Consider the following 20541-nt stretch of genomic DNA (forward strand, 5'->3'; position numbering starts at 1 on the left):
TTTAGGTGACTGTTGAACTTCATTAAGAACTGCTCTTCCTCAGGCTGGGGTTGTGGCTCAGCGGTAGAGCGCTCACCTAGCATGTATAAGGCACTGGGTTCCATCCTCAAGCACCACATAAAAATAAATAAATAAAATAAAGGTATTGTCTAACTACAACTAAAAAATAAATATTAAAAAAACAAAAAGCAAAACAAAAAAACCCCTGCTCTTCCTGGAGCTGGGATTGTGGCTCAGTAGTAGAGCACTTGTCTAGCATGTTTGAGGCACTGGATTTGGTTCTCGGCACCACATATAAACAAACAAAAAAATAAAAGTTCATCAATAACTAATAAAAATTTTTTTAAAAAAATTCCTATCAGATTAGGTAATTGATAATACCTACATTAAATTTATATACCAAATTACATTAAAAATGTAATTTGGTATATAAACCTCTCTGCATATTAGTCTAAAGAGAAGTTAGGAAAGAGGCTGAGCATTACTTTTATACTAGTGCAGGAAGAGAGCCACTAGAAGCCATTCTTTTCTCCTCACATCCTGTTCTTTTGGTGTTTATCAGCATGGATACAACACTGTATACCATGGATATACAGATCAAAACTACTAGGAAGCCCAGAAATAATCCATCAGACTTTAGAGGAGGGGATTTTTGCCTTCCCCTAGAAGTTTTCCTTTCCCCCAAATGTTTATTGAGTGCTGGCTTTACTAGTACTATGTCTGTGGGTCACTTATGCCTGCTTCATTCTGGACTGGGTCAAGCTTTGCTTGGTATGTTGACAATAAATAAATATTTTTTGTTAGATTAACACATCTTAATCATGCTTCAGCTGACCTAGAAAATGAAATGTTCTGAAGACTTGTCTCTAGTGAAAGCTAAAGACACTATACTTTGTCAGCCTTGCTAAGGTGTATAGGGTCCCTAAAAGCATGTTGTCCTTAAAACTTATTTTTGTGGTGGTCCCTAGGGACAGTAGTCTGTCATAGTTAATTGTTACTGAGCATTTCCAAATGCCTGGGATTATTTCATTTCTCTATTTTATATCTGTTCTGCAAAGTGTGAAGTGAGATCATCTCTGGACTTTTACTCTCATCACCAGTAGCAGAAGGTCCAGTTTATGCAGAGTCCACTTCAGAAGTAGCCAGGAGTCGAAGAGTGCTTGGCTGGCACTTTACTTAGCCTCTTTAGCTGTCAATTCAGTGATTTAGAATTTAGACTAAACGATTATAATGATAACATTGATATGATCATTCGTATACCATGGCGATGGTGATTCAACTCCTTATTTTTAGTGAATCTTTGAGTTAAAAGTGATCTTAGAGTCATCTACTGCTGGCCTTCTCCTGAAGTGGCCTCCTCTAAAAATCTGGTGATTACACTGTGGAAACAGATCGAGTGACTAATTCACAGAGCAGTTAATTCCACTTTTTAGATGATAATGGAAAATATGCATGAAACACTTTGTAAATTATTCATTTACTTCTCTCACCAGTCCTCTAAGGTGGCATTTTATCCATTTTTCAGGAAAGTAAATTAAAGCTTTGTAAGGTTAAGTGCCACATCATTTGTGAGTATTTTTCTTGTTAAAACCTTAGGTCTTGCTTCAGTTGCCCTCCCCTTTTTTCTCAGGTGCTGTCTCCATTTCAGGCAGATTTCCCTTGTTTATTAACCTCCTGCTGGGGTTTGAGGTGCAGGTAGAAATTGCTGGTAGCAGTTGCTGCTTCCAAGAACATGTGTATGGATGGGCTTAGGGTTGTAATGTCTGAGGGAGGAAAAACTCTGAGGAGGAGAGTGCTGGTTGTCTGGGTTCTCCTTATACAATTTAGCAGAGTCAGGGAAATGTCAGTAACCTCAAGTCATTAAAATATTTTAAATTCAGAGCCTGACAGTAACTGAGGCATTATGTATTTGCACACATAATTAACTCAATATATGTTCCTTGAATTTAATTACACTGAATGATCTTATTTGTAGTTCTGGAAACTGAGACTGGGGATGTAGCTCAGTGGTAGAGTGCTTTTCTGCTTGCCTAGCATGTATAAGGCCCTGGGTTCAATTCTCAGGACTACCTCGTCCCCACCAAAAAATTATGTGAAAGGGCGGGGGCTGTGGCTCAGCAGAGTACTTGCCTAGCATGTGGGAAGCCCTGGGTTCTATCCTTAGAACCACATAAAAATAAATAAATAAAACAAAGGTATTTTTGTTCAAATACAACTAAAAAATAAATATTAAAAAAAATTACGTGAAAGTGTCAGGACTGGAATCTAGGATCCTGATTACATTTTATAATTATGTTTCATAAGGAGTTAACTGCCTTATTTAGCTGGAACCAGATTAAGGATTTATTAACTATTTGCAGAAATATTATGAAGGTAATTCATATGTCATTCTTTTTAGCAGCAGTTGGTATCTAGAAGGAGAGAAGTTAATTGTTCTGATGGAGAAATTATGGCTCTTGTCACACCAGGGCAAAGTGGTGTTCTAATGATTTGAATATGACATCAGGAATTGAATGACACTGATCCCTTATAAATGTGGGAAGAGCGCTGAGCGTTCTGAAAATTTGGTGCTAATAATATCGCGCTGGCTTTATTATAGGGTTTGGAGTAAATATTTGTAGAATTTATGTCAGTGTAAGGGCTACACTGTTGAGATTTTCATTACAATGTAAATAGAGCTAGGGAAACGGTTTTTAAAATTTCTAAACAGGACCCCTTTGAGTACATTAAAATTTTTTAGCAGTATTTTAACAATAATACTAAAGTTTGATACTAGGTAGAGGTTAAATTTGCCCTATCTGTTTTGTATAAAACCCCAAGCTTTATAAAGAAATAAGCATTTTAAATTTTTCTTATCTCTTCAGAATTGCCTGATCATAATCTGCTTATTAGTGGTCTTTGTAATCACTTCTCTTCTGTAATCTTGATGACTCTCCAGTGTTAGTTTTCTCTTTCTTGCTTTCACCATTTTTACAGCTTTGCTTTGTTCTTCTTACCCTTCCTTTCCAGATTCCTTTCTTCTAACCACATTCAGTTAGAGGGTGTATTGTGTAGCAAGGTGCTGTATTAAATGTGTAAGAGGTACTTCATGTCTTCAAGAAGTTTTGCAGTCTAGAGATGGAAAGAAATGGGTATAAAACGAATGCAAGGTATTGGAGGCACAGATACATGAAGAAAGACAGTTGAATTCCAGAAGTTAAAATGTGTGTGCCTCTTGAAGGCTATGTGCCTATGATCGTTCCCAAAGTAAGATTTCTGGTCAATAATTATAATGGTAATGCTGTCCAGATAAGGAATTAAAACTCTCAAATTTAGCTTAAGAAATTTTGGGTTCTACTCTCACTACTTTTCTTGTAAGGACAATGGTATTTTGTGTAGGTAGAACCATAAGTCTTTATTATGGAATGATATGGCAGATCCTCATTTCATTCCTCCATAGTTTAGAGCAAAGGAGCAGAAGTACAGGTTGTAGTTTGAATTTAATAAAGTGTCTGATCTTCATAAGAGGCCACTTGTTATGCTAACCTTTATCACATTTTTTTTCAGTAAAGAAAATGTATTTTAAGTTATAAGTACATTCATAAAATGATTAATATCTGAGATTCTTTGTGATCTTTTTCAGTTGAAGTAATGTATGTAGAATAGTAATTATCAGTAATACCTTGTTACCTCCAAATTTTGTATCCCCAGTTGATCATTGAAAAATGCTATTCATTCAAATAAGTTACATATATAAATAAAATAGAGATAGAAAAATTTGAGAATCATTGATTGTGGATCACTGATGTAAAGGTTCTATGGCCTTGATCCAAGCATGAATACATGGAAGGATCTTTGATTTTTGTAATGCAGTTTCATTTCTGCCACCCAATACACCTAAGAAATGTTTAGAGCAAACAGATCTCTGATTCACAGTTTTGACTCCCAGTACATTTTTGTCCTTGCTAATGAGCTCAGTTTTGAGGGGTTCTACAGTATATGTTCTGTGAAAAAAGGAGAAAATTGATAATCAGGACAAAGGAAACATTAATGACTTATTCTAGAAAGTATGATTCCTCAATCAGTTCACCTCATTTTCAAGCCATCTCTAACACACAGCTTTTATCAAACTTGTAGTAGTGGACAGCCTCTACTCTGCTAAGTGCTATGGACACAAAGATAGAGATATGACTCTTATAGAAATAGACCCACAAATAGGTATTTTTAACAAAATAGAGTAAAGGCAGTAATACTGGATGAACAAGATACCAGGTGAACTGACTGAGAAGAACCTGGGTTGGCCTGAGGTTCAGGGAAGGTTTTTGTAAGTTAAGCCTTTGCACATAGTTTTGATTAATGCGCATTACTTAGCCGGAAGTATTTGTATGCTAAGGTAAGGGAGACCTTCCAGGCAGAGGGAAACTTTGGGTGATGAGAAATAACATTGTATGTGCAGTAAAACACGCATAGTTCACCTGGAAGGGTGGAGAGAGAAAGACAACGAGATCAGAGGAACACAGAGGTCAGGAAGGGTCTTTGATGCCATACTACTAATATGGTATCCTCTGCTTTAATCAAGGGTATTAAAAATAATATGTTGGGCTGGGGAGGTGGCTCAAGCGATAACACACTTGCCTGGGTTCAATCCTCAGCACCACATAAAATAAAATAAAGATGTTGTGTCCATTGAAAACTAAAAAATAAATATTAAAATATATTCTCTCTCTCTCTCAAAAATGTTCACAAATGTGGCAATAATGTCTTCTAAGTAGTTAGGTATAAGGTGTTAAGACTTGCTCACATTTTTTTAAAAACTTTTATCAGTGAGAGTTGTATGTGCAAGTGTAAATTTTTTTTCTTTACCTTATTTTTGGAGTAGTTTAAAGCTCAATTTTAAACTTTCTTGATGAGTGTTGCACATTTTTGCGGAGGTGCATCTTTTGCATTCCACCCCAACCCTTGACTTTACTGCTTCTAGTTCCAGGATATCATAGAACAGATTCCTCAAGAGCAGGAAATATGTACATTTTACCTTTTGAAGCTTCACTATTCAATGAGTGCTTAGTAAATATTTGAATGAGTGAATAATGAATTTATTGATTTTGGCTTCAATTTACTTTTAGCTACTTTTTGAAATTCTTTTATTAATTGAAATGGTTTTTTTTCTTTTTTTTTTTTTTGAAAGGGGGTTTCACTGTGTTGCTCAGGCTGGCTCAGGATTGTAAGCAATCCTCCCACTTAGCCTCCAAGTACTTAGGACTACAACTCACATCACTGTGCCTGGCCTTTTTTATTTTTAACTTATGCCTCATATTCTTTTTATAAGTAAGGACATAAATAAAGGTAAGTACAAATAAGATAAAAATACACTAGTAGTATGGGCAATTATATCTAATCTCTTACATTGTCAGTTTCTTAGAACTCTAAAAACATGATCATGATGTTGTAATAATAGCTACTATTTAATGAATGCCTAGTATATGCTAGGTACTTAGAATTTCTCCTCAGGTAAGTCTTTCACAGTGCTATTGCAGGTGTTGGTCCTTGTTTGGCAGGTACTTTCCTCAGAACCATGAAAGCGGCCCTTTGCTGATCATTTAGATCTCTGCTCAAAACTCAAATGTTCCCACCATCTCGCTCTTTTGATTCTTTGAACACATAATTATAATAATTTTTAAAACACATACTCTACTGTCTTTGTTTATTCAAGTCTTTCTCCTTCTAGAGTATGAGTTCATAAGGTGCAATGGTATTTTGTTCTTTTTTGGGTTTCCATTGCCTCATATGTGGCAAATCTTAAGAAAACAGTTAAGAATGAAAATCTTTTTGATATGTTAGATTCAGGGGGTCAGAGGATTAGCAAGGATGGTGGAGTATGATAGACATCATTATCCAAAGTATGTGTATGAAGACACAAATTGGTGTTAACATATTTTATATACAACCAGAGATATGAAAATTTGTGCTGTATACGTGTAATAAGAATTGTAATGCATTCTGCTGTCATTTATTAAAAAAATGTTAGATTCAGAAAAGAATAACATATTTTGTATTACCGATCTATTAGTTGAAGTTAGAATAGGTGAATAGTAGTGAATAAGGGTTCAGAAAAGAAATAACATAGGAAGCTTCAGACTTTTATTTTTAGAAAAGCCTACTTGTGAAGTTGGCTGTTGGCTGGTTTTAGAGAACTTATATTTGGGGGGGTTCCCATCTTTTTTTAGTTGATGAGATTGACTAACTGTACTTAAAAGGTTTGTGCTAACAATATGTCTTGTATCAGATAACTGTTTTCCTTCTCAGAGTCTGGAATTTGGGTATATGCTAGGGAGAGGGTACTTATGTGACCACCCTGATAGAAACCACAAACACTGATTCTGTAGTGAACTTTCCTGATAGACAGTGTTTCACATATGCCACATTCTGATGTTGAGGGAATTCAGTGTGTCCTGTGTGACTCTTGGGAGAGGACTCTTGGAGGCTTATGCCTGGTTTCTTCTGGACCTTTCTGCTTGTATCTCTCTCTTTGCTGACAATTTTGCTGTGTCTTTTCACTATAACAAATCCTAGGTGTGTGTATGGCAATGAGCTGAATCCTATCAGCCTGCCTAGGAATCACTGAGCCTTCAGAGTGATCTTGAAGACCCTTGGCATAACCAGATAATTAAATTCTCTCTGCTGCTTACTGGGGGAGAGATAACAAATAATAATCAAGAAAAACAGGGCTGGGGCTATGGCTCAGTGGTGGAGAGCTTCCCTAGCATGCATGAGGCACTGGGTTCAATCCTCAGCACCACATAAAAGTAAACAAATAAAATAAAGGCATTCTTTCCATCTATAACTACAAAAAATAATAAAAAAAGGAAAAACATGAGGAACAAATGTTCCATTTAGATAATTTAAATTATTCCATTGGTATAGTGATTTTGCATCTACTTTTAGACTGGGAATTTAGCAAAATAATTCTTTGAGGAGATACCTGCATGGCTACATTTTTAATTTTTTTAATATTTTATTTTTTAGTTTTCGGTAGACACAACATCTTTGTTTGTATGTGGTGCTGAGGATCGAACCCGGGCCGCACGCATGCCAGGCGTGCGTGCTACCGCTCGAGCCACATCCCCAGCCCCCATTTTTAATTTTTTGATGAACTTCCAAACCAGTTTTCATAGTGGCTATACTAATTTGCATTCCTACCATTAGTGTATGGGAGTTCCCCTTTCTTTGCATCATGCAAGCTTTGGTTTTTATTTTTCTCTCTTTGTATGTATGTGTGTCCTATTGATAATAGTCATTCTAATTAGGGTAAGTTAATATTTCATTTTAGTTTTGATTTGCTTTTTTCATATACTCACTGGCTATTTGTTTTCTTTTAAGAATTGTGTATTCTGGTCTTTCTGCTATTTTAAAATCAGATTGCTGTTTTTGTTTTTACTATTGAGTTGTTTGTATTCATTATATATTCAGGACATTAACCCTTGTCAGTTACGTAGTTTGAAATATTTTCTTGAGTTCTAAAGGTTTTCTTTCACTCTTGATTGTTTCCTTTTGCCACACAAAAACTTTTTAGTTTGATGTAGACTCTTTTATCCATTTTTACTTTTTGTTTCCTGTTCTTTTGGGTACTATGAAAAAAATCCCTGCCTAGTTCAATGTCATGGAGTATTTCCTCTTTTTTCTTCTTGTGGTTTTACCATTTGGGGTCTTACGTTTAAGTCTTTTTTTTTTTTCCTTTTTCTTTGGGGTCGCTGTGATGGTTCCTCTGACCTTAAGGGTCTGTAGGAAGAGAGAGAGACAGCATGCACTGACCCCTTTTATTGAGGAGAAGCTATTCAAATGAGGCAAAGGGTCAGGTTCGTTTAAGTCTTTAATCCCTTTTAACTTGATGTTTGTATATGATGAAAGAGTTTCAGCTTATTCTTCTGCATATGGATGGACAATTTTCTCAGCAATATTTATTGAAAATGCTAAACTTTTCTCTATTTTGTATTCTTGGCATGTTGAAAATCCCTTGGCTGTAAATGCATGGATTCATTTTTGGGTTCTCTCAAAATGAATAGCCCATTCCATTGGGCTATGCATCTGTTTCTAGCCCCATGCTGTTTTGGTTACTGTAGCTTTGTAGCATATATTAAAGTCATGTAGTGTGAAATCAGGTAGTCAGTTTTGTTCTTTTTTCTCAAGGTTGCTTTGGTTATTTGGGGTCTTTTGTGAGTCCATAAGAATTTTAGAATTTTTTTTCTATTTATGTGAAGAATGCCATTGGTATGTGTTGTAGGAATTGCATTAAATATGTAGATTACTTTGCATAATATGGACATTTTAACAATGTTGATTTCTCCAATCCTGAGTATGGGATGTATTTCCATTTATTTGTATCTTCTTCAATTTCTTTCATCTATGTTTTATAATTTTCAGTGAATATAGATCTTTTGCCTCCTTGGTTAAATTTATTCCTAAGTATTTTATTTTTTGTAGATATTATAACTGGTATTGTCTTCTTCCTGATTTCTATTGACTTTTGTATGTTGATTTTATATCCTGTGATTTTTCTTAATTTTTTCATTCTAACAGTTAAAAAACCCTAAGACCCCAGTTTTTTTTTTTTAATCTTTAAGATCATGTCATCTGTAAACAGGGATAATTTCACTTCTTCCTTTCCCATTTATCTGCCTTTCTTCTTTAAAAAAAGAAAGAAAGAAAGAAAGGAAATGGTTCTCACTGTGTTGCCCAGGCTGACCTTGAATTCATAGCCTCCTACAGCAGGCTTCTGAGTAGCTGGGATTGTAGGTGTGTACCATTGCTCCTGGCTTTTGTATGCTTTTCCCCTTCATTTGTCTAGTTGTTTTGGCTAGGACTTCCAGTACTATGTTGAACAGAAGTGGAGAATGCGGGCATCCTTTTCTTTTTCAAGATCAGAAAAAGCTTTGAACTTTTCTTTGTTGAATGTGATGTTAGCTGTGTAATGCCATATATGGCCTTTATTGTGTTGGGGTACATTTATTTCTCTTATACCTAATATATGGATGGTTTAATGTGTTAAATCTTGTCAAATGCTTTTTTTTTTTTTTTGCATTTGTTGGAATGATCACATTGTGTTTGTCCTTCATTCTGTTAATGTGGTCTATCACATTTATTAATTTCTGTATGTTAATTCATCCCTGTATGACTTAATATACACAACTCAATTTGAGTAGAACTCATTTAGAGGAATTCTTCTCTAAATGTTTGGTATAATTTATTAGTGAAGCCACTCGTCCTGGGCTTTTCTTTGTTGGGATGAATTTCACTGGGTATGGTGAATGAATCTTAATAGAGTTTGCTATTGAAGCTTTATAACTAAAGACTGGATCTATCAGAGGAACACGATTACCTTTGTGTATTTTATTTCTTGGTATACTTCATTTTGGGTTGAATTTGACTGGAAAACTCTGTCCTTCCTGTATCTGTATCTATCCCCACATCAGAGGTGTCTTCAGTCATAATTTCTTGAAATATGCCTTCTGTTGCTTTTTTCTGGAGCTTTTCTCCTTTTATGTGAAGGTTAGGTCTCTTGATGATTGATGTCTCATAATTCTTATAGTTTTTTGTTGTTATTCCTTTTCACTCTCTTATCTTTTTGCTTCTCTGAATAATTTCAAATGTTCTGTCTTCCGTCTCACTGATTGTTCTGCTTAATAGATTTTGCTATTGAAGCTTTCTGTTGATTTTTTTTTTTTTAGTTCAGTGATTGTATTCTTTATTTTTAGGATTTCTGTTTTTTTTTTTTTGTGTGTGTGTGTGGCAGTATTCTTGCTTTTTTCATGTATTGTTTCCAAGTTTCATTAAATTTTCTATCTGTGTTTTCTTGTAGTTTAGTGGACTTTGTTTTTTAACAATTAATTTTTAAAATTTGATCTAAATGAGGACTATTCTGAATTCTTTGTTGGTAATTCCATAGATTTCCATTTATTTGAGTTCTATTATTGGAGCTTTATCAGTTTCTTTTGGAGGTGTCATTATTCCCTGATTTTTCATAATCCTCCTGTCCTTGCATGGTTGTTCACGCATCTGACAAGACAGTCCTTCTTCTGACCTTTACATGTGCTCATTGGCAGGGATACAACTTTGCTTTTTAGTCTAGTCTGTGATTTTGGATAGGTCCATCTGGTGATGACCCTAGGCATGTGGAGCTTGATATGAGTTCTTTAGTTGGCTCACCCCATGCTTTTGATTGGATATTGGATGGAACTACTAGCAGGCTCTGCTATCAGTTGGACCTAATTGTCTGGGTATTGTTATTGTTTCTTGTTAGGCTGATCACAAAATGTATTCCCATGCTATTTGGGATCTACAGTTGGCAGGTGTATTAGTTGTGCACTGAGGTTGGATAGAATTGTTGTTTTGAACAAGTGGGACCCAATACTATGTTCCTTAGAAATACATGATTGAACATAGCTCTCCTGTCTTGGAGGGGGTGGGAGCTGTGGGATGGGCTTTTGGCTGAGCTGAGTGGCTATTGGACTTCCTGGATCAAGCAGTTCTAGCCCTTGTGTTTTTCCAAAAAGCACAGAGGTGGAAGTCTCCCTGACTGGGTAGAATTTTGGCTGAATTCTGCCACTGCTTTCCCCCTACATCAAGCTAGTGTAGCTCCTTTCTTCTCTTGAGATCAGTGGAGGTTGGAGTCTCCCTTCCTGGATGGGGTTATTGGATAGGCAGTTTGACTATGTGAACCAGCTATTTGCCCATGGGTCAAGCCATTTTAGCCCCTTTGCTTCTTTGAAATCCATAAAGGTAGGAGATTCCATGCTTGGGCAGTATTATAAGGGTGATTCTCAGGCTAGATGTGGAGACCAGTGGTCCAGGGGTTCAAGATAGATTATTTTTCTCAGTGTTCTTCTGAAGGTGACTAGCTTTATCTTGCAGGTTTGCCTTGAGGTTGGCCATTGTCTCTGATTGTGTGCTGTAGTTGGCAGGAACATAAATATGCCACCAGCAGTTGTGCACTCTTTGTTTCCACCCAATCCCTTGGACGATAAAGCCATGGTATTTCTCCTCATTGAACTGAACTGGAAGGGTCCCCTGAGAAGCATCTGGGAATGCTAGGGAATCTGGATGACTGCTTCTGGTTCTTTTTCCTCCTGTAGAAGTTGTAAACCCAGGAAACTCCTCTCTATCTGTAGGTATGCACACTTGGGAAAGAGGGAAAGGATGGGACAATCACAGTGATACTGTTCCTCTTTCCTTTCTAATTTGGTTTGTTCAGTTCTGTGTAACATAGGTGTCTCAGGCTTATTTCCAGGTATTGGGGTTTTCTAGTCTATGGATCATTGTCTTCTGTAAGGAGGAAGGGGGCCCAAGACTTCTTACTCTGCCATCTTGCTGACACATCATAAACTTTTAAAAGATTGCTGTCTTTCGATAAAGCTATTTATTATAAATATTTTCAGTTTCATACTATATAAATATGGATGAGAATTACATAATTTTTTGAAAATATTTGTACACTAAAGATAGATTACATTAATGAGGTTTTAATGTAATTTTTACAATATTGTTTGCCTTGTTTATTAGACACTTAGTTGTGCTTCTTGTTTTATAGTATGTAAATATCTACTGTAATACATAATGCAATGTTTGTTGGTTTTGATTTTGTGTTTTTTTTTTTTTTCAGAGAGTGATAATGAACTCTCAAGTGGAACAGGTGATGTGTCTAAGGATTGTCCTGAGAAGATTCTGTACTCTTGGGGAGAATTGCTAGGAAGATGGTAAAGTTTATTTTTTTTTTACTGAAAATTTTATATATATATAGTTAATATTAACTTGTTAAAATAAATTTTGCTCTATGTGGTGGCGAACACCTATAATCCCAGCAGCTCAGGAGGCTGAGATATGAGTATTTCAATTCAAACCTATCCTCAGCAATTTAGTGAGGCCCTAAGCAACTTACTGAGACCTTGTCTGAAAACAATAAAATGGCCTGGGGATGTGGCTTAGTGGTTAAATGCCTCTGGGTTCAGCCCCTTGGTATCAACACAAAGCAAAGAAATTTTAATGTTAAATCTACCTTAATATTAATATCATAATGTACTTACTTTAAAAAACATAAAATTAAAATGTAACCCATACATACTCCTTATATTTGACTAGGTCATTCTCTAATATGTTCTTACTTAACTTGCTTTCAGAAGATATTTGTCTTATTATTTCATTGAGATATAACATTGTTCCAAGTTGTCAATTTTTTTTGCTACATTGCCAACACACTTTTATATACATATAAGTATATATATATATATATATATATATATATATATATATATCAAAGGTTGCATTTTTGACATTGCCAAATCTATTGTCACTTAAAAGGTAATATAGAGGTTAGAATTAATCATTTTATCATCAATTATAGACTGTAACACAGTCTTTTTTATTCTTTCTGTCTTAAATTATTACTCATTTTGGTGTGGGGGGCTACCAGGGATTGAACTCAGGAGAACTCAACCACTGAGCCACATCCCCAGCCCTATTTTGAATTTTATTTAGAGACAGAGTCTCACTGAGTTACTTAGTGCTTTGCTGTTGCTGAGTCTGGCTTTGAACTCGCAATCCTCCTGCCTCAGCCTCCAGAGCTGCTGGGATTACAGGCATGTGCCACTTTGCCTAGCAAATTATTACTTTTTTTTTTGGAATATTTTACCTGGAATTATAAAAAAAGATACTCTATTTATGTTATTATGTAATAAATACTCTTGTAATTTTAAGACAGTTTTTTATGTAAGTTTTTAAAATTTATATGTCAGCAGAATGCATTATAATTCTTATTACATATATAGAGCCAATTTTTCATATCTCTGGTTGTATTCGTAGTTTATTCACACCGATTCGTATCTTCATACATGTACTTTGGATAGTAATGATTATCACATTTCACCATCATTAATTACCCCATGCTTCCTCTCTTCCCCTCCAATCCTTTCTGCCCTATTTAGAGTTCACGTAAGACAGTTTTTTTTAAAGATGACCAGAACTGTTATATCTCTGTCCTCCATACCAGTACAGACATAGAAACCTCAAATTATTATTGAACCTGTACATCAGGTTAGATGTATGCAGGCTGTCCATGAGAGACTATGAAGTCTAGGCAGAATCACACATTTTTCGTATAGAAAAGTGGAATAAAGAATACTTAAACTTTCTTTATCTTCTTTAGAGATGCTCCCTGCGATAGTCTTCTGTATACATCCTAAGAGATTCCTGAGTTAGGATTTAGGGAGTAATTATTTACAGTTCCCAAGGTTGGAAAGTTTATGATTTCTCATTGTGAAATCCAGATACAAGGTTTATTTATTCTGACCAAAGTGTTGGACCTATTATGTTTTCAAGGAAATACCCTGAGAGGAAGGGAGTGTCAGCTGCATCTTCTTTTTAAATGAAGAAAATTTTATTTTTGTTTATCCTATACATGTAAATAAAAATGAACATATCAAATACATGTATGAAGATGTGAATTTGGTGTCAACATACCTTATATATAATAAGAGATACGTTAAATTATTGTATAATGGTGTATTAAGAATTGTACTGCAAAATAAATAAATAAATGAAACATTAAAAAATATAAAGCTGAAAAAATGAACATATCTTAGACAATGTGTGTAACTCATTAACCAGTAAGATATTACAATTAATCAAAATGACTATTTGATTTAGGGTCTTAAGATCTTTACCGGACAGTTCATTTGCACACTAACAGGAACATCTGCATAACTGTGGACAGAAACTATTTGCATTGCTATCAGTTTTCAACACATTACTCCTATCTGTTGAGAATTTAAACTATAGTCAGAGAGAAATTACTATTCTCCTCAAAACTATGCAAAGACTAACTAGCCTATCAAAGATAGAAGAATCCCAGATGGAAAACCTAAAGGTGGTAGGCTTTTCAAAGAGGTTTTAATGCAGAGAACTGGTTTATATTGAGTTAGAAGTCTGAGAAAAGGAAAAGGATACGTTGAAGTAACCAAGATAGAGGAAGCAGCTAAAACCTCTGGAACACGAAAAATAAATTAGAAGTGTTGTTACCAGAATCTAGGAACTCAAAAGGAATCTGAGGAACTGTGTGGGACCTCTGAAGAGGGGTGCACATGTGGTTGCTTAGACTCCTGAGGATACTCAGAGCAGCTAAAGTTTGGAAGAAACTGTTAGCAGAGGACATTTGGTTAGTTCTTCACTTTTGAAGTGACATCCCAACTCTGAACTAGAAGAGGGCACTATATGATTGATGGTTGTGCTTCTTGGAGGATGTAATTGATATTCGAATTTCTTAGCAATTGTGATATAGCTCGTACTTGGGATGCATTCCCTTATTCCTATCTTCTACTTTCCAACTGCACCTGGCTATTTCTTATTGGCAGAAGTTAACCTGGAAACCATCTTGGCAGTTGAGTTTGGGATATATAGTTTGCACATTCTCAGGCCTTGCATCATTGAACAAAATATAAGAAGATGAACTTGTAGTTGAGAGGCAGTAGGTTAGGGTTGAAAATAGCTTATTCTAATTCTCACTCTTGCATGTATATGGGCTAATTAATTGGATATTGACTTTTTTTTTTTTTTTGGTACTGGGGTTTGAGCTCAGGAGTACTGAACCATGAGCCACATCCCTAGCTCTGTTTTGTATTTTATTTAGAGATAGGGTGTCACTGAGTTGCTCAGTGCCTCCTTTTGCTGAAGCAGGCTTTAAACTTGTGATCCTCCTGCCTCAGCCTCCTGAACTGCTGGGATTACATGCATGTGCCACTGCGCCCAGCTAATTGGACAGTCTTAAAACCCATGCTCTTAATGTAGGGACTGATGAATTAGGGGTATTGAAGAATCAAGAAGAAATAGCACCAACAGCTTACTCTATTAATCTCCTTCATCTTTTTATTTTTTAAGTTTATTTTTCAAGTTTATGGACCTTTATTTTATTTATTTGTTTTTATGTGATGCTGAGAATTGAACCCAGTGCCTCACAAATGCTAGGCAAGTGCTCTACCACTGAGCCATAACCTTGGTCCAAATCTCCTTCATCTTTTATCTGAAGGTATACTACAAAACAAACAAACAAGAAAATCCTAGAACTAATAAGTGAGTTTTTTTAAGGTCAGTATGTGAACACCAGTCTTATTTCTGTATACCAACAGTGGAAAATCAGAAATGAAAATTTAAAGATGTGTGAATGCACCAGAGGAAAACATGAAATACTTACATAGAAATCTAGCAAACTATGTGCTAGGTATGTATTTTAGAACACTAGAAAATATTAATGAAAGAAATCAAAGAAGACCTAACTAAAAGGAGAATTATATATATTCATGGAATGAAAGACTCACTATTAATATATCAGTTGTTTCCAAACTAATCTACATTCTAATTGAAATTTCAATAAAAATTCCATCAGAATTTTTTTGTATTGACCAAGCTGATTGTAAAATTTATATAGAAGGACTAATTAACTAGAGGAGCTAAAATTTTTTTGAAAACGAAGAACAAATTTGGAGGACACACTGCCAGATTTTAGGGATTGCTGCAACGTTATAGTAATTAAGAAAGTGTTGATGAAAGGATAGACACATAGCTTGGTGACATAGAGAATTCAGGAATATAGCCATACAACCTAAACAGACTTTTTCCAAAGAATATACTAATGGCAAACTAGAACATCAAAAGAGTCTCAAGGGTTTGGGGTTGTAGCTCAGTGGTAGAGTGCTTGTTGAGAATGTGTGAGGCACTGGGTTTCATCCTTAGTACCTCGTAAAAATAAATAAGTAAAGATATTGGTCCATCTAAAAATTTTTAAAAAAGAGTCTCAAAGTCATTAGTCATCAAGGAAATGAAAATCATTTCATGAAATGAAAACAATGTAATTGATATATTTTGAGGAAAAGCTGATAGAATTAGTTTATGCTTCCTGAGTGGCTTCAGAAAAAGAACTAACCAGTAATATGCAAAATTTTGCCTTGAACTTCTAGAAGATGTGCCACTTACTCAAATATGAAAGACAACGGAGGATAAAGTAAAGATTTCGGAGAGGCTGAAATACATTTTAAACATCCAAGTGAATGTGTCCATTAGTCAATTTCATGTAAGATTGAATTCAAGAGAAAGATATGGAAGGAAATATGAGCTTGGGAGCCATTACTGCTTGCATATACTTTTAAAAGGTATTAGAGAAGAAGGAGTGAGATTTCTTAGGGAGTATAGATAGTGAAGTCATACAGGGACTGAACCCTTGACCGCCCCAGTGTTGGGAAGTTGGAAAGATGTCAAAGATCATGCAGAGGGAAGTTGGAAAGATGTCAAAGATCATGCAGAAAGCAGGTCAGTGAGATAGGAGGACCAAAATAGAAACCAGGTGAACTAAGTTGATTAAGGAAGTAGTAATTAAGTGATGATAGTTCAGTTTACACGAAGCATAGAATTCCACTGGATTCAGCACTTTGGATGTCACTGGTGTCTTTGGTAAGAACAGCTTCACTAGAGAGGTGGGAGTAAAAGCCCAATTGTGCCAAAGAGGAAGAGGAATCTGTAGACATAGATATCTCTTGAGTAGTTTTGCTATAAAGTGATAGTAAAAACTGGGAACACCTTAGGAATCAGATGCGGGTTTAGAAGTCATTAAAAATTGACCTGGGCAATATAACATGTTTGCATGTTAGAAATGGTCTAGGAGAGAGAAGAGTTGATGATGTCAGAGGAAGATGACAGTTGAAAGAATAGTTGATAAACAGGGAAGAAGAGGTGAATTTGTTGACTAATGGAATGATTATACCCAGGAGCACAGAAAGGTGATTGCAACAGGAGGAAAGGTGAGACATGGCTATAAAATCACTGAGTAAAATACTTACGATGTGTCAGGTACTATTTTAAGCACTTTATATGTGTTATTTCATTTAGTCATCACAATAGAACTCTAAAGTAGGTATTATTATTATCTATATTTTAGAAGTGAGAAAACCAAGGCAAACCTATATTAGATATTGAATATGAAAATACATAATAACAGGAAATAACAGGAAATGGAAAACTTAGTCAAGGTCCCACAGTCAATATGTAAAGTTGGGTAGGTATGTATCTGGATCAATTTTTATAGGCACATTAGAAGTACTAGTGAGAGAGTCAGTAGACTAGGAAACAGATACCCTTGCCCAAGCAATACTTAAAACTTCTAGTCATAATTTTAAAGAGATCATGAGAATGACAGTTTCATGAACAGTAAACATAAAATTGTGATATAATTGATACATGCTTCTCTAAAATTGCAAACCTACATGTCCACAAATGTGAAAAAACCCCAATAAATCCTCAAGTGCCAACCACTCAACTCAGTAGTTATCAAAAGAGAGATAATATAAAAAAGGTTTTGAAACTGAGATTGCTTCTGATTATTTTTTTAGTGAGGTAATTTTGAGATAGGAGGAAAACTGGTTTACAGAGAAGCTAGTTGGGAGGGAGTCACATGGTTGATAGGTCTATGTCAAACTCATTGGCCTTTAGAAAACTTGGTGTATCTTTTCCATTTGAAATGTTTTTCCATTTATTTGAGTCATTATTGCAGTTGTGTCATGACAATGGATATGAAAAATGTAAAACTTGCTTAACCTAGAAAAATTTATGTCTGTTAAACAAAGATTGGTAATTTTAAAAATTGCTCTCAGAATTTCTCTTTAAGACATTAGTATTCATTAGATTTAGAAATTTTCAAAGTCTCAGCAATAAAAGGTGGCATTTATATGAAGATAGTTTTGTAATTTGTTAACGCACTTGTGCAGGGGCCTACACATTGTGCTTTGAGGAAATTTTCTTTTAAATGGAGAGACAGCCTGTATTCTCAGTGATCTTTTAAATGAAATGTAGCTGAAAATATTTTGAATTTATTCTAAAACAACTAAATGAGTCTATTAAAATAAAGCAAAACTATTATAAATAAAAATTAGAATTCATGTATTTAAAGATACTCCGAAAGCTACAAAGGAAAATATTTTATATTAATTTTAAATCACCAGAAAAAATAAGGATAATATAGAAAAGAAAACTTAAGAACAGACTATATAATAGTAATGGGTGGCTTTATAAAAGATTGGAGTTTCGGTATAGTAAAGAAAGAGGGAGAACATTTGTCAGGGGAGATCTTACAAAAATCATCTACTGTAACATTTTTTAAGTTATATATATAAATTCTGCACATCCAAGTCTTCTCATTGGATTGTGGTGACAATTGCTGAGGTTATGACATTTTGGAAAGCAACCACGTTTTGGGCATGTAAGTTCAGACTATGACATGCTGGTATTAAGGCACTTTGAATCTTCTGGAGCTCAGAATCCCCGTGCAGAAGTGATAATGTCAGAGCGAAAGTGTTAGATCACTGGGGGCAGAGTGGAGAAGGAGCTGGGGACACCTAAGAGACATGGAGGATTTCATGGATTTCATGATGGGCATAAGGAAGGAGTGCTTTGTCACTGAGGCCAAGGTCAGTAGTAAGAGTGGTCAACAGTGAATGGACTGAACATGTCCCCTGAATTTAGTGGCATGGAGGGAGGTCTAGATTACTTTAGTGAAAACTTTTCAAAGAGAAAAAGATAGAAGCCACATTAAACTGAGTTTGGGGAGAAGAAATAGAAATGAATGAGTATATAACTCTTGAGAGATTCCATGTTGAAGGGTAGGAAACAACATGAGATTTATGTGGAATTGAATGAAGATTTCTTGTACCTAGAGGTATTGATTAGAGTTTTAGTAACTGTAGATTCAGTGATGACTTGTTGAACTACATACATCATGTAGCAAATGTTTTATTTAATTATATTGAATCCTTATATGATAATTCAAATCATTTTGCCTTTCAATTTAGAGAAAATGAGCTTATCCCTTTGTATATTGTTGCTTTAATTAATTCAATTTTCTGTACCTCGAGTATAGAAATTCAGTGTCCATCACACCATATGTTTTTCTTATCCAAAATATGATTAGAGCCAAACCTTAAGTTACAAAAGATCATTTCATCACGGATTCTGGTGCTCTTGTGACATAATATTCTTTGGTCATCTCAAATTTAATTGGATAATAAAGAAAAGTCAGGTGGAAGAAAGTTCTGGGTGTCAAATGGTTTTCTCATTTTAACTCTTTTCAAGAGTAATTAACACTCTTCTACTTAACATATTTTGTCAATTAGATTTAATTATCATGTTTTTACAAATTATCTGAAGTAATATTTTAATTTAAATCCATAAGAGAAATCTAAAGAATTCAAATCATTATTGTTTTTTGATGATGAAATTATTTAAGGTCATTGCACATACTTCAGGCGCCATAGGAATATAAAAGGGACTCTTTCTCTTTTAATTTTGTTACAGATCTCCAAAATATCTTTTTGGAGTATACTGTTCCATATTCTTTTCCTGTGCATGTTCAAAAGCAGGTTTCAAAATACTGTATTTAAAATCATTCCTCTGTACTATTTTGAGACCTGTTTTTGTCACTTAGTGTAGTTATGTTCTTTAATAATGTTAAATCATTTAAACCCTGTCTCTTTTTACTTTGAGTTGATTTAATGCCATCTGTATTATCAGCTTGGGTTCTCTGACCCAACAATATAAAAGCTTAGCTAGCTGAAAGCAGAATGGGTATAAATCTGATGATTTATTTAGATACTGATGCGACAAGTTTATTTGAATTCGTTGAAGTTATGGAAATGAGTATAGGTTTTGCTAAGAGATCCAGATCATGGCAGTGTGAGGAAAAAAAAAAAAAACATTGAACATATTGTGTCAGAGGAAGGGCATGCCAAAACTGGGGTCTGTGATAGTGTGCATAATCTAGAAAAGTAGGTGGGACACCAATTTTGGAAAGCAGACATACGGATTCCATGACTTTCAGGCTTAAATCTTGAAACCAGAGCCTGGAGTAGGCCAAACCAGAATACATCATCAAGTTTGGAGTCCAGATAGTGGAACCAGAGTCAGTTCTAAGATAGTAAAATCTGAGCAAAACAGCATAGAATGTAGCTCTAGATTTAAGCTAGGCACTGGGAAAAAGATGAGTAGTGGAATTACATGAGACTGGGAACTATAATTCTGTTTCTTGTCAGGAAGCAGGTTATCATAGTATCATACCTATTATGTGTTCATGGATTTTAGGCCAAGAAACATTCACCTTTGTTCTGATTTTAAACACCCTTGAGAATGGGTTATGCTCATAGTGTGTGTTGTTCTGTGGCAAGGTGGACTTGTATTGGTTCTGGTGCCTATAGGGAAGGGTAAGGTCCATCCTTTATGGAGCACTTGTAGTTAAAATAAGGCAACAAGACAAATTCCGAAGTGCAAATAATGAATTATATTCTTATCAAGAAGTTCATTTTAGATGATTTTTAATCTGAAAGATCCTTCACATGCTGAAACAGAGTTCCGAGAGAGATGACCAAGACATAGACTTCCCAGGGGAATATGGGTCAGAATGTAGGTGTCACAGGAAACTAAACTATGTGTATTTCATGTCTTCTGTACTGTGGAGCATACTTTCCATGGTCCAGTGGACCTGAC

At 35.1% G+C, this 20541-nt stretch overlaps 1 protein-coding gene across 19 annotated transcripts in view; it reads left to right on the forward strand.

Moving 5' to 3' along the window:
• The window catches only part of Rabgap1l (RAB GTPase activating protein 1 like), a 581968-nt gene that overhangs the window by 141289 nt on the left and 420138 nt on the right, over nt 1-20541 (forward strand). For all 19 annotated transcript variants that reach the window (XR_013426383.1, XM_078022342.1, XM_078022343.1 and 16 more), the window contains one exon: nt 11633-11726. Coding sequence is in view for 18 of the 19 variants with exons in the window: in XM_078022342.1 (XP_077878468.1) it covers nt 11633-11726 (94 nt within the window). In the remaining variant the exon portion in view is untranslated. The remainder of the gene's footprint in view (nt 1-11632; nt 11727-20541) is intronic.

This window comes from Ictidomys tridecemlineatus, chromosome 10 (genome assembly GCF_052094955.1).
Source record: "Ictidomys tridecemlineatus isolate mIctTri1 chromosome 10, mIctTri1.hap1, whole genome shotgun sequence".
Taxonomy (NCBI): domain Eukaryota; kingdom Metazoa; phylum Chordata; class Mammalia; order Rodentia; family Sciuridae; genus Ictidomys; species Ictidomys tridecemlineatus.